This window comes from Anarhichas minor, unplaced genomic scaffold (assembly GCF_050575085.1).
Source record: "Anarhichas minor isolate MPS153535 unplaced genomic scaffold, ASM5057508v1 ptg000004l, whole genome shotgun sequence".
Taxonomy (NCBI): domain Eukaryota; kingdom Metazoa; phylum Chordata; class Actinopteri; order Perciformes; family Anarhichadidae; genus Anarhichas; species Anarhichas minor.
In genome coordinates, this window is record NW_027466450.1 from 13,351,741 (window position 1) to 13,365,901 (window position 14,161).

Consider the following 14,161-nt stretch of genomic DNA (forward strand, 5'->3'; position numbering starts at 1 on the left):
CTCACTCACCGCGCTGGGCGGCTCAGTTTTGGACCCCAACTTGCGATGGAACTTTCTTTAATAATGTGAAGCTGTAACTCAATGATGCAACGGCGACAGCGGAAGTGTTTATCTCGAGCGTATAAGGTTGCTTAAACTCAAATGAACGCATAGTTCGTATATATATATTTTTTAAATTGCTGGAGATGAAGGCAGAAAGACGAACTATGAACTTGCTTGTGTGGATATTAGTCTTAAACTTTTTCTTGTGCTCGGCTTCTGTGGACGCACAGGTAAGGACGCATTATGTCTCCACTTTAGCAAAAATATTTGACACTATAACAGTCGCTATTCTTGCTCCTGAAGTCATATTTTTTATTATATTATATTTGCATTATAACAACCACCTCTATAAACCTATTATTTTAATCGCCCTCACAGCTGACCTTTTTTCAGTCACAAAATCGGTGCAACACCGGCACTGCAGAAAGTCTTTTTGTGTTTATAATTAGCTTGGCATTTCAGGAGCTGTTTGTTCCAGATTTGAGGAGTTGTATCAATAGTCATCATCTGCCAATCGTTCACACACCCATATTGGCTTTGCAGCCTTTGATGGCAGCCAGTGTGCTTCTAATTTAATAGATAAGTGAGATCTGGGTGCAATCCCAAAAAAAGAGTTAAACCTAACAGCTCCTCTAAATGGTCAATGTGCTTTACTCTCACATCATTCGATTGAAAATGATTCATTTAAAACGTCGGCAGTGATGAGCTGCAACAGAAAATGAATAGCTGAAAGAGTGCACCATCAGCCTTTTAATGAGTAAAATTCTGGCAAATGAATCACCGGACATGCAGAGTTATTTGTCGCTGAACTGTGAATGATCCTGTGTTATCTTTTGAAATGAAGGAAGGAGAGTTTCATTATCAGCACCATGGACAGCGCCGTCAGCACCAGGACCACTACAAATACTGAATGAAAAAGGATTCAGTGTAAAAAAAAGAACCTGCAAGGGCTAACAACATTGTGCTGCCATGAAATTGCAAATGACAGAATAATGAATACTTAGTTTGTATTGTTGGAATATATATATATATATTTTTAATGGAATCTGACATTTCCAGATGGGTATTTGTTGACAGGAAATGTACTTTTCAGTGGAGTGACAAGTCTGTGTTGAGTGGTGAACATTTCTTAAAAAGTCATCATCGATTTTGCAGCTTTAATTACGAACCAGAGCAGGAAGCTTCTTTCTGCAGATTACCAAGGAACCTTGCACTGAGACAGAAATGTCAAGGTTTTATAGTTTTGTTTTAACAAACTGATTCCGAGGCTTCTGACTATATGACAACTTTTAATTGGTGTTTCGCAGCAGCAACAGCTGCTGTGTGAAAGTCTTTTTTTTCATGCAACTAATTTCTTAATTGGCTCCTTAGCATAGGCGCTACCATTGACAGTCATTGGTAAATGTAGCTGCCTGTTGATAGATGGCTAGTGAAATCTGATGCATCCATCAGTGTGTTTTCCCGCTTAACCAGGGCCGTGTTTCAGAGGCAGCAGGATGTGTTGCTGATAAAAGGTTAGATGTGTTGTGCAGACACCACACATGCATGTTTGATTTAGCTTTCTGAGGAAAGGGTAGGCTTCTAAAGATAGACGCAACCTTGCCTCATATCTGAAAGTACAGACATGAAAAACATACCTTGACTACTTCTATGAAATGATATTCAGGACTTGCCTGCAGGCATCTTAATATTTGCACATCAATAGATGCTGAATTCTCAGTGAGGGAGAAGAAACATGCTTTAATGTACTTTCAAGTCACCGTTTTTCGCAAGAAACCCCAGCAAAACATATTCGTATTGCACAACATTTTAATGCAAAGTATTTTGAAATGGAGGGTGTTTATATAGTGAAATAAGCTAAAATGTGTGGATTGAACAAATACAGTTTGACCCTTTGACTTAGGCAGCTTGTCAACATCGACTTGTTGGGTAATTAAGAAAGCCAGATCAACAAATGTGTGTCCATGCTGAGAAAACAAAACAAGTGAATTGCTGCTGGAAAAAAAGGAATGCACCACTGCGACAGCACAACCATAGATTACTGTAAAGAAATAATAGCCTTTCATCTCTGTAATTAAAACGTCACTACCGACTCTCTTTTCTCTCCCCCTCCTCCTCTCTCCTTACCTCATTATGCAGCCCTGTCGCCAAAAAGATTACATTTATATGTTTTGGAGGAAATGTAGTTGCTGCTTGGATTATGTCCACCAGAAACACGTTTTCCAGTTAATTAAGTGTTGCGTTCTGCTGCACAGAAGTCACAGGGAGACGGTTGAGTTGGAGGGTGGAGGGTGGGCGTACAGAGCACACAACTTTGATCCCAGAGACTGGAGTGGGCATGTGTGGCATGTGTGGTAAGGTTTAGGCTAACACAAATGGTCAGGGAAAGATGGTGGTTAGTTTTGTCTCTAAATATTGAAGAAGAAAACACGTCCTGTCTTGTGCAAGGTTCAAGGTTATCGTTATTGTTTCTCAAGGGGGGATTTGTGATGCAGCCGGGGTTCATATAAGAACAGAATACAAAAGACAACTTTAACAACACACCAACACAATATATCACAGCAACAATAGGGACATGGAAATCCATACCACGTTCACACGTACAACAGTGCAAGGGAAGTGCCAGATTGCTATGCATATTAATAGCACTTGGGATCTAACCAAGAGTGCAGTGCAAGTTAAACATCAGTGACATCCTTCAATATACATATTCAGCCATTAATCTAGTGTAAAAGTAAAATAAAATGTGAGAAACTATGAGCAGCATCTCTTGGATACATCTGTGGGACTGTAATTCTTTGTGGAGATGATAGGCTATTGACATGTTCTCACTATGTAAGCATGGCCTAACAACAACACAAGCCTGAACTGTAGTGACTGGAAACGTAATACTTAGTTAAAGGTAATAAGCAGCAAGTTTGCCCCCCTTTTATAAGGTTTACGACCACAAACTTCTGAAAAAGATAGTAGTGCCGGAACCGAAAATTCACCTGTTAGAAGTGAACATGGAACTATGTGGGATCGAAACCACTTTACCGTTGACTCAAACCAGCGGACAAGAGCATGCGAACACATGTCTTTTTAGCATCGACAAGATTACCTTGGAACAGGAAGGCCGTGTACCACGTAATGATTGAAAGTGATTGTCCTGCCTGGAACTCCGTTGGTGCAAAGCCTGAGAGTAAATCCTGAACCTCGGAATTGGGAGGACGAGTAACAGAGCCTAGCTCCCTGCAATTTGTGATGTGACCTGCTGGCCTTTAACTCCGCCTCCAATCCCTTAGTCCAACCTTGTACTCAGGCTCATGAACGGAGGAAGGAAAATAAGTCTGGAATCGTCATTTGACCATTTTTAGGAGCTAATGATTTAAATAAGTACTTTTCATGTGTTCGTACTGGGAAGTTGAATTATCCGCTGAGTTACAGGTGTCTCTCTCCTATGGGAAAATGTCTGGGCCAATGGCATCACTAACATACTTGGAAATGGTAATTCTACAGTTTGGCGACTCTATAAAATTAGCTTCAAAGCCCAGCGCTCTTCCTGGAGGCTTAGTTTGTACACAATCATGACAGCTGCGACGTGTTATAACGTGTGAGATGGGGTTGTGCCACAACATTTCCAGTTTTATGGAAATGGGAGACATTAGACATCACTTATGATAATAAAAAGTCTAAGGAAATGGCAGACAACATCCTTTTCCATTGAGTCAAATGCACCCACACTTATAAGCATGCACGTTTTAACAAGGATGAGTTCTTTCGAGGATATTCAGTATGCCTGATTGGTCTGCTTAATGGTCTGCCAGAGATCAATTTACACGGTTCAGCACTCTTGACTTGGTACTATAAACACAACGTCATTCTCCACGACAGGCTGACAGGTTATGAGACGGTATGAATTCATAATGACGCCTTTATTCAAATTTTCAGTGCATGTATGGAATTAAAATGTCTGGAATTATTTCCATCTCTACAGACAAGTACATACAGTATGGTAAAAACTTTGAGGCAAAGCATAGAAGACGTTTTTTGAGTAGGTCTGAATGTGGTGCTTAATATAAAATATCTCGCTTGATAACATTTCTACATCTGACCTGACATCACAGGGTGGCTCATGCACTCCCATAAGGGTGACTCATGACTCACGGTATTACAGCTTGAACTGACTTCATCAATATCCTTGTAACTTTTTTGAAGATCTTGATATAAATATATATATATATATATAATATCTAGCCCCTGGTCCTTCCTCCCACCATGGCCCTGCTGACTCCCACTGCTAATATCATTTTTATTATTACTCACATTACCATTCTATATTAACAATACCGCACATTACTGACTTTGCTTCTTCACCGGAGCCTCTGTGATTTCTCGCCTCGCAGGTTTCCGTGGATCCTGGTTATACCTGGACCATGGTCTTGCCTCCTGCCGTGGTTCTGTCATATGCATTGAATGTGTTGTAACTCTGTTATTCTGTTCATTCTGTACACATGACATCTATTGCACTTCTGTCCATCCTGGGAGAGGGATCCCTCCTCTGTTGCTCTCCCTGAGGTCTCTTCCTCTTTTCTCCCCGTTAAAGGTTTTTTTTGGGGGAGTTTTTCCTGTTCTGATGTGAGAGGAGGGTGTCGTATGTGTACAGATTGTAAAGCCCTCTGAGGCAAATTTGTAATTTCTAATTTTGGGCTATACAAAAATAAATTGAATCGAATTGAATTGATATGACAACCTAGTTTTTGGTCTGCTGCTGTATTATTATTACTCGTACTTCCAGTACAGTGATAAATCCGAGAACATGAAACATAAAAACCATGGACATGCAGTCCCATTATTCCAAACAAGTATTTTGAGTGTAATTGCTTCTTTTGATAAAGAGCAAACTGACAAACCACGACCAATCCAGTGTTGGGTTGTTCCATACTTGAAGGGCTGAACAGCTTTCACCAAAGCAGCCTTGTGTGAAAAAATGTGAATGAAAGGAGAGGCAGGTGTGTATCTGCTGGGACTTCAAATGAAAGACCATATAAGGAAGTTATTTAGAATTGATATCAGACAAAGGACTTTACTTTTTTTGATGTATGTAAATTTTTTTGAACAAATGTTAAATGTACAAATTCGCAATAACATGTTTTTTTCTCTCTGCTTTCCTCCATTGTTTTTGTTGTCACCACTTTCCTCCACTTTCCTCCACTAGAGGCCACAAATGTTGGCCTGGCCCACAGCAGGTGGAATATGAAAAGATGTCCCAAATGTTATTGAGAAGCCAAAAGCAAAAGGTCATTTGAACACATATGGACAGAGGGTGACCGGTCTGATCTTGTTTGTCGTGCTCCACAGATGGGGTTTGATGGGCCTCTCTCTGCACAGGAGCAGATGTACATCCTTTATGAAATCAAACTGCAGTGCTACCAGAACCTCTCCAACACTGAGCCAGAGTCCACAGGTACAAAACGTGCACAGACATACTATGCCACACAATTAATCTGAGTTTTCTTCATGTTTATGTGGTGATTATCAAATATACAACATATACAGTAAATATATGAACAGAAGATGTATGTAAACAATTGAGCGTTTGCTAAACCCTGCCCGTCTTAGTTGCTGTTGCTCCGCCAGCTGTTTAAAACAGCAACCTTGGCAGTTCAATCACTCAAAACGGTTGGTATTTTGTTTAACAGCAGCTCCTTGATAACAGCAGACTTAAGCAGACTTCTCTTTTCTAGCTTCTGATTGATTTTGCTGGCTGAAACAACAACTGTCACTGATTGTCCCCAACTAGCTAATTAAGCTAAAGTCAGCTCTACTAGCAGATTGGAAACCCTTTGCTTGCATCATTATTTGTATCATCAAACAGTATGTTTTTTTACATTTAATGTTACAAGAGAAAAGGCTTTTAGGATGAGTACTAACCAATGTGTTTGGCAAACGTAACTCTTATCCAAAACCAGTAAAGAAAAAGACACAACTGAATAGAAAGAGCGTTGCTTTTGAAAGTTGCACTTTGTAAAGTTTACAGTAATACAGTCATTGTGCGGTAAGTGCAGGGAGGAGATGAGTCAGCAGAGGTGCACATTTATGTTTGGGGCATCCATTTCGATATCCATGAGTGGCTCTCACATTTTTCACCAGACTAATGTTTTTTGATTTTGTAACCATCCTACACAATAAAATCCACGACATCCAATGGTTTCTGTTTACCTCTTTATGGTTTTTGTTGGCAAAAGGCAAAGGAACGTGTTTTTCCGATAGAAAATCAATGTAGAGCAAAGATTCAGTACATGCAATATGTTATCAAGATATTTGAGTGTGTTAGTATATGCGAGAATACTCATTGAAGGGAATATTATGACTATTATTTGTTATTCACAATGTAAATAACGAAAGTATACATTTAATTTCCTTTCAGACTCAAATGATATAAAGACCAACAACAGTGGCTTAAGATTAATCTTAAACTTCCTCACATCTTATTGATTGATAAGACAAGATTTAAAGTGTCAGGGAGATTCACACCAGACACATTGAAAGCAGTTTTTCCCCTCTAGTCAAGACTGTTATAATTGCCCCATCTTGATTTGGTGATATTTAAACTATGAATAATCCTTTTTTTCAGCTTTCAGAACCTGTTGTTTAGAAGCCAGATAAAGATGAAAATGCAAAATAAAATTATATACGATCAACATGGAATTTAAAAGAGTAACAGAAGCTAATGTTTCTGTTCTTTTGCAGACTTCTTTTTTTTGTCAAACAAACAAAATTGTGCATTACAGTCTTTCTCTCACATGGACAGAATGGAGTCAATACGAATAACAAAACAGCTTTTCAGAAACAACAACAAAAAACGACATTGACCAGATACCAGACGACAGTATGTGAATTGTATGTTGACTTCCTCTTACTTATCATACCCTACTCGCTGTAGATGAGGTGTGCCCTCCAGAGTGGGACGGTCTTATTTGTTGGCCCCATGGCTCCCCTGGGCTGGTTACTGAGGTCCCCTGCCCGGCTTACATTTATGACTTCAATCACAAAGGTGAACACTTTTTTTAAAATGTTTTTTTTTAAAGATGTACCATCACAAACACTGAGAACTATACGACTACAAGTACATTTAAATATAGAGATTCAGATTGTTTACGCTGGTGATATATTGTAATATAAGTATGTTTCTGCATGACTTACTTGCAACTACCTGAAATATAAAAAATAAAAATAAAAATAAAAATGTATACCATATATTTTAAACATTGTTTAGCCGTTCATTTTACTAGACTGGTGGGCAAATGCCTAAAATCCATAAGATCCACTTCCATGAAATGCTTTAATCATCACCATTTGTTTTGTTTGGGTTATAAATGACCAAAATCATTTTAAAGCGTTTGTTTACAGGACATGCTTACAGGAAGTGTGATGTCAACGGTTCCTGGGTGGTTGTGGACCACTGGAACAAAACATGGACCAACTACTCAGACTGTCTGCGTTTCCTTCAGCCCACTGATGACGAAGGGAGGGTGAGTATGACTGTAAAATATTCAGGCACCAATCTCATTCGTGCATGAATAGATGGATAGGTTGTTAGCATAGACTGACTGAAATCAGATGCTAGGGAACCGTGTGTGCTTCAACTCATGTACGAACACATTGGGCAGAGTCAAACTCACATTACCCTATAATTGTCCATCAAATTGAACACAATTTTGTGAAGGAGAACTGCGTTTCTTCTTATTATCCCTGCCAGGGTTAAGCCAGGAGAGAGGTTATGTGCTTGGTCGTGTGTGTGACTGAGTTTGTCCGCTGCTAATCTCGCATTCTGCTGAAGCAAACTGCATTTTCGGGCAAAGATCGGTTTGATCTTTGTTACTGAACACAGCTGCCTGCTGTGGATAGTTATTTGATCCTTTGTGTATTAGAACTAGACACGGGGTTTGAACACGATGGGGTTGATTTTGGGACTTAATGTGCATGAGGGCTCAACTTCACTTGAGACTGCAAAGAGTATGGAGGACTGGCTGAAGTGGATACCTATCCTCATGATTAGCAATCTCTTGATTAGAAGCCTCCAACGTGTAAAGTCTTTCTGAGGAGAGCATGGATGTTTTGAGATAAAAACTCAGGAGCAGGGATTTATAGAAATACTAAAATGTTCCAAATCCATCTTTTGTTCATGGTTTCATCTGAATCTAACCAATCTGACAATTGTTAAATCCCTGTTGTCTCCAGTTTGTAAGCATTCAGAGATTAAGGATTTAAGACTTTAAGACATAATAAATCTACCCTTTTTTGTTTTTTTAAATAACCTTAGACTGGCTTAGTAAGAGCTCTAGGAATGAGTTACTGATCCATTTCTTAATATGACATATGTGCATATGTCTTTGCTTTAATACTCCTCATCCTCTGTCAAAATGCAAACACAAAATAATGAGTTCTCTTGCTTTCTTGTTTCCAGCAGCTGTGAATCATGTATGCCATTTCCTCTGCAACGCTGTTTCACTTTAATGAGTGGACTGAAAAGCTAATATTTCTATGTTCACAGCAAGACTTCTTCGAGCGGCTGTATGTCATGTATACCACAGGCTACGCTGTGTCCTTCAGCTCTCTGCTGGTGGCCATCTTCATCATTGGATACTTCAGGTAAAAATGGATTTTCTAATGTCCAAATGAATCAACAATAAAATGTCGTCCTCGTAGCAAACACACACATCAGTGGATTAACAAAATGCCCCTCTGCTGTGTCTGCAGTTTTCACATTCTAATTTGTATCCTGAAAAGTTTCTGTTGCAGTTACGACAAAACAGCATGATTTAGTTCCAGACAACTGAACACTTTTCAGGTTGCCCAATGGGATTTGAAAAGTCACTAGACACAAAAGACGTGAAGACAGGATCTCTTCGGGCAACCTGTTGCTGCTTTTGCTGGCTGTCATTTACGGCAAAAACTTGTTTCTCACACTTACTATTCATATTTCTGAATAAATGTTATGCAGTTTGAGTAATGACAACTTTTGGGCATCACTAATCATGAATGTCGTAAAAATAATAATAAAGTTAGTTATGTAAACATGCTTTACACAAACCATGAGTATTGCACGCATGGTCAAACTGACAGAGTAATAATAGAATAGACGGTCACAGCAGTTGGGATGTTACTGGGGGTCATGGAGTCTCATGACATGAGGGAAGAAGCTACTGAAGAACCCGGTAGTTCTGCACATAGACCACCGTATCTTTTGTCGTGGCCTTGGTCCGACAGCGTGTGTGTGCTAAGTAAAGTAAATTGTTGGTGTGGCACGAGTCCACTGGTTGTTCCACCTTCTCATTGCAAGCCAGCATTTTCTATTTAATTTAATTTAAAAGGGACCATGTACAGTTCTAAATCATAAATATCACCATTGTGATGCATCGTACCAGGCTATAGATTCAAGTTAATTCACATATGTAGTCCCTTGGCAGGTCAAAACAAAGACAACACAATAACAAACAGTACAGTGTGAAAACACAATACAATGTCATGCAAGAAATAACACACAAGAGACACAATCAGAAAGCTACACACAATAGTGCATCACAAATATATGCTCGTCAGATAAAAGAAAGTCATTAAAACCACAAGATATAATTCCAGGTCAGTGAGTACAGAGCTGAGCCGCTTTTAACAGACTTTCTAAGTTGGTTTTGAAAGTGCTGATAGAGCTGCTGTTCATCACATCATCAGGCAGGCTTTTTCACTGCTGCATGCTTTATAGATTATTTTTTTTCCATCTCGCTGTCCTTGTGAAATAGTGAAGAAAATGTTGAGTTTAATTGAGGAGTTCATTGAAATACTGAGCAGCAACCCTGCAGCTCAATCATTTCAGTGCCAGTGCAGGAAAGGGAGAAGTAAGGGTACGGACTCTGCATTCTATCACAGACCTCCAATTAAGGTTCACTTTTTAATTAACTGTAAGAAGTTTGACACTGGATTAAAAAAAAAGTTTTAAAAGTCTATTACATATTCGATTGATTGGCAACATGTAGAGTAAATGAACCAAACAGTGTAGTCAACAGTTTCAAACAGAGGTGATACTCAGTGTAATTAGTTGTCTATTTGAGATATGATAGAAATAAATTACTTCTTTTTTACCTGCACAAAATGAATCCAACACCACAATGATTAATGAATGGTGAATTGGAACCACTTCCTGCACCATAATTACCTTTTTTGCCAAGACTAATTCATGTTGCTGATGAATGTGCTACGTGTCCAGCATCAAGTGGAACAAATAGTTTACTCTTAATTTAATGCTTGATACCAAAACTTCACTGGCCTGTTGCCATTCTGTCAAGTCCAACCAGTTAATGAATCAACTTTTGCCAAGACACAGCAACGGCAACATGCAGGGAGGAGCAGTGGTCCTCTGCGACTGCTCAGAACTGCCCATGGGGATCAGGAAAGCAATTTAATGCTGCTTTAATTTTCAGTCTTGGGCAGAAACCCAAAGCGTAGGTAAAGGATTTAAACGGAAATAGTCAGTATTTTAAAAGAGTTGAGCATTTATGTTCAGTTTTATTTGAAATATTTGGTTTAAGTTAATATTCTTAAAGTTGCTGCGTACAGTTTCTCTACAAATCCTGTGACCTAACAACTTCTTATGTACATAACTGGATTACAAAAACAATACCGGTATCAATTTATATCCATTCTGTGAAAGAAGAGTAAAGATAATGCACATTTTCAAATTTAAATACTCTAAAGATCATGGGAAAAAAAGTACTGATGTGAAGAAAAGCATTACTTCCATCCAGTTGCTCCTTAGAGAGAAGTAAACACAACATCATTTCTCTCTGGCACCACAAACGGCCTTATTTGTGAAAAGACTGATCTTTTTTTATTGGCATAATCTAGTAATTCCACTGGCAAGGCTCTCCAGGTTTATTATGCAATTTTACAGTTGGCGTAATCATCCCATCAACACATCAAAAGGCTTTTGGAAATCTCTTTCCACTTGAAACTGTACAGCCCACTCAGCTGAAGTGGCCCTGTGTTTTTTTTGCACAACACCGATGCTTAAGTAAATATATTAAATATAATCAACAGTTACCACAATTATACCTAGCTTAATGGGTCCTTACAAGCGACTCCCTTGTCTCTACAGCCTGAGAAGCAAGTGTTGGCTACAGGGAAGGAAGGTTGAGTGTACAACAAGCCGCTGTGGAGAGACTGACTGTGATTTGAGATCACAAGAAACTCATTTTGAGGCAATATATACCTTTGGGGCCACACTAGTGTTTCTCACTTTTTTTAAAGGCATCTCTCCCACCTTCCACATGAAGATAATCCATCATACTAAAGATGGTGTCTCCGTTTATCACTTGTCGGCACTCAGTGTAAAAAGAAACTGTCTTAGTAGATTCAGTAGTAGTAGGAAAAGTCCCAAAGAGGTTCACAGCTGCATGATTAAATAGGAAGACTTCAAACAGAGCATATTTTCTGGATCAGTTGCAGCTGACAAGATGCATTTTGACAAACGGGCCTTATATCTGTTGTGTGTTTGACATTATAAAGCAGCTTCAAAATCTTTAATTCCTCAGCCTCCCTCTGCTTTCTTCTGCTCTCTTTGCTATTCTCTTTAATATACTGTCACAATAATGCGCATCACCCCATATGACACCTAATTTAGCTACAACATATTTACCATAGCAAACCGCAGTCAACCAGCTTATTACAGTGCTGAGCAACTAAGGGATGTTCAGGATACCTAATGCAGCATAACGAGATGAGCAAAGACGGTTTCCATAGTATGGACATGAATACGTTTCACTCAATTATATAGAAACATATTTCTCCACATAGAAAGGTTCAGGCAACAATAATTAACTGATGCTTAAGCGCCAATTAAGGATAAAACAATCATATGACGGTGAAGATGGTGTCATCATTAACTGAAAAGGAGGTTGTGAGGATTTTTTAAACAGTAATTATGAGCAGCAACAACAACAACACTAGTGCTGATTAGGAGGAAGATATACTGTATGTTTGTATGGTTCGTACAGAGGAACCTCAGCTGAAGTGCAACTGCCAACCTCCACTACAATTTCTGAACCTTCTGCAGCCACTGAAAACAATAAATTACATTTCACATCTCAGAAAGAGGGAGGTGTGCTGGCCTCTGCAGGGACAACAATGCGGCTCCCAGACATTTAGACGCACAATGATGCGGGTTGCAAAGTCCCTGAGAGCTTGAGAGTCAGTGAAAGCAATGCGAGTGCAGAAGTGTAACCGAAGAAACAGTTTGAGATTTAAACTACCACTTTTACGCTTAATACGCTGATGACTGTTGCAGGTCAGGCTTGTGCTGCATTGACGGCTTACAGTGGAAAGACACTCAGGCATTTTACAAAACCGGTTGGCTGTATTTTCTTATAGATGCCACCTAAATAGCTCTTTTTCCCCAATCAACCTCCACATTATAGTTGACTATTTTTCTTCTATATCTACTCAGCAACACTTGAAGACTAGCCTTGAACTTGTACTTCAAGTAGGACCTATTGTCCTCTAACAATACACGCATCAGCGACCAATCAACCTGAGATAATATAAATGTGATTTATGTCTTAGTTGTTTGGATTGCATAATCTTAATTATGAATTCATACCAGTGAATCCTGTTTGTTTTCTCGGCAGGCGTCTTCACTGCACCAGGAATTACATCCACATGCACCTGTTTGTGTCCTTCATGCTACGGGCAGTCAGCATCTTTGTGAAGGACAAAGTCGTCTATTCCAGTGCTGGATTGCAGGACTTTGATTCTGCCCTGTTGGACAACTTAAAGGCAGTTAGCATGGCACCAGTGGACAACTCTCAGTATGTAAGTACCTGATCTACTTGTTTGAATCTTTTTTTCTTCCTGGCTATTAGACCTGAGTAAAGTCAAGCTCTGTGTCACGCTCTCACTCCGCCAAGAAAAATGTCACTGCAAACCATGACCCCACTGAGCTGCTCTGAGCAGCTTTATGCTGGACGCAGTGTCCCCGGCGTGAGCCATGCGAGTTGGGAAATAATGCCGTCTAGTCTTGCGCGTCGGCTCCACGAGTCATCGCGGCGCTCGATTGTGCACGCTCTGGACAAAGAGGGATACCAGAGGAGAGAAGGAAGCTGGAGAAAGGGCAGACACAGGTGACTTGGACTAGAAGGTCAGCTTATATGGTATCGACACAGGGTTACTGACAATGTCATATTTACACCAGCACATAAAGGGAACACAGGGAGAGAGGAAAAAGATGAAGACAGCGGGGCAAGCAGTAACAAAGTCTGCTGCTGCACCTAAAATAGGAAGCACTCAAAATAGGCTGTCTATAAGATATAGGGGAGCCCTGGGATGGTTGTAACACTTTGTGTGTGAGCACCTAAACCCTAAGCTCTCACATAAAACATTGTAAACATGAGGTTATGGTCTCAATCGCTAGTTTCAAGTCTTCTTCAATACAACATGATGTTCATTCATTACATTATGGTCCCATTTAGTAAAATAGACCATAAAGCTGAGTATGCTTTGGGGCGGGGCTACCTTGTGATTGACATGTTGCTACCCTACCAGAGCTGTAAAGGGCGTCCAAATATAATCACTTTCGTTCATTGATTGCAAAAAAGCCAAGATGACGATGGCCGTAATCCAAGATAGCGACGGCCAAAACGCCAAACTCGAGGCTTCATAACGTCAGTCCACAAACCAATCGGTGACGTCACGATGACTACTTCTTACAGTCTATGCTTCTAAACAAAACTGCTAACAAAAAATAAAAATCTTCAGACTTCCCTAAGCCCCGTCGATGTCTTTTCCTAAATCCCTATGAATTCACACAAATCCACAGCAAATCTTCCGCTGGGACTTTTCTGATTGAACATAACCAACATTTACATTTTCAGTATCTATTTAGTTCTTTGTTAGATTTAATAAAACAACTAATTTAAGCAGTGACTCAGTGAGCTCCAGTCATGAGTCTGACTGAGACAGGGAATAGCGCTCCCATTCAGATTCAGGGGGGATCTGAATGTTGCTCTTGAATAATACGTACTTATTTAATCGAGTTCAGAGATAACTCCAGTCATCTCAAATTGGCATCAAAGGTCAGGATTGCTTT

At 39.6% G+C, this 14,161-nt stretch overlaps 1 protein-coding gene across 1 annotated transcript in view; it reads left to right on the forward strand.

The window, feature by feature from the left end:
- Positions 1-206: 206 nt before the first annotated feature.
- Positions 207-14,161, forward strand: part of pth2ra (parathyroid hormone 2 receptor a) — a 28,779-nt gene continuing 14,824 nt past the window's right edge. The window contains exons 1-6 of the mRNA XM_076104109.1: positions 207-272; positions 5,383-5,488; positions 6,968-7,078; positions 7,435-7,556; positions 8,579-8,676; positions 12,705-12,888. Of these exons, the coding sequence (XP_075960224.1) occupies positions 207-272; positions 5,383-5,488; positions 6,968-7,078; positions 7,435-7,556; positions 8,579-8,676; positions 12,705-12,888 (687 nt within the window). The remainder of the gene's footprint in view (positions 273-5,382; positions 5,489-6,967; positions 7,079-7,434; positions 7,557-8,578; positions 8,677-12,704; positions 12,889-14,161) is intronic.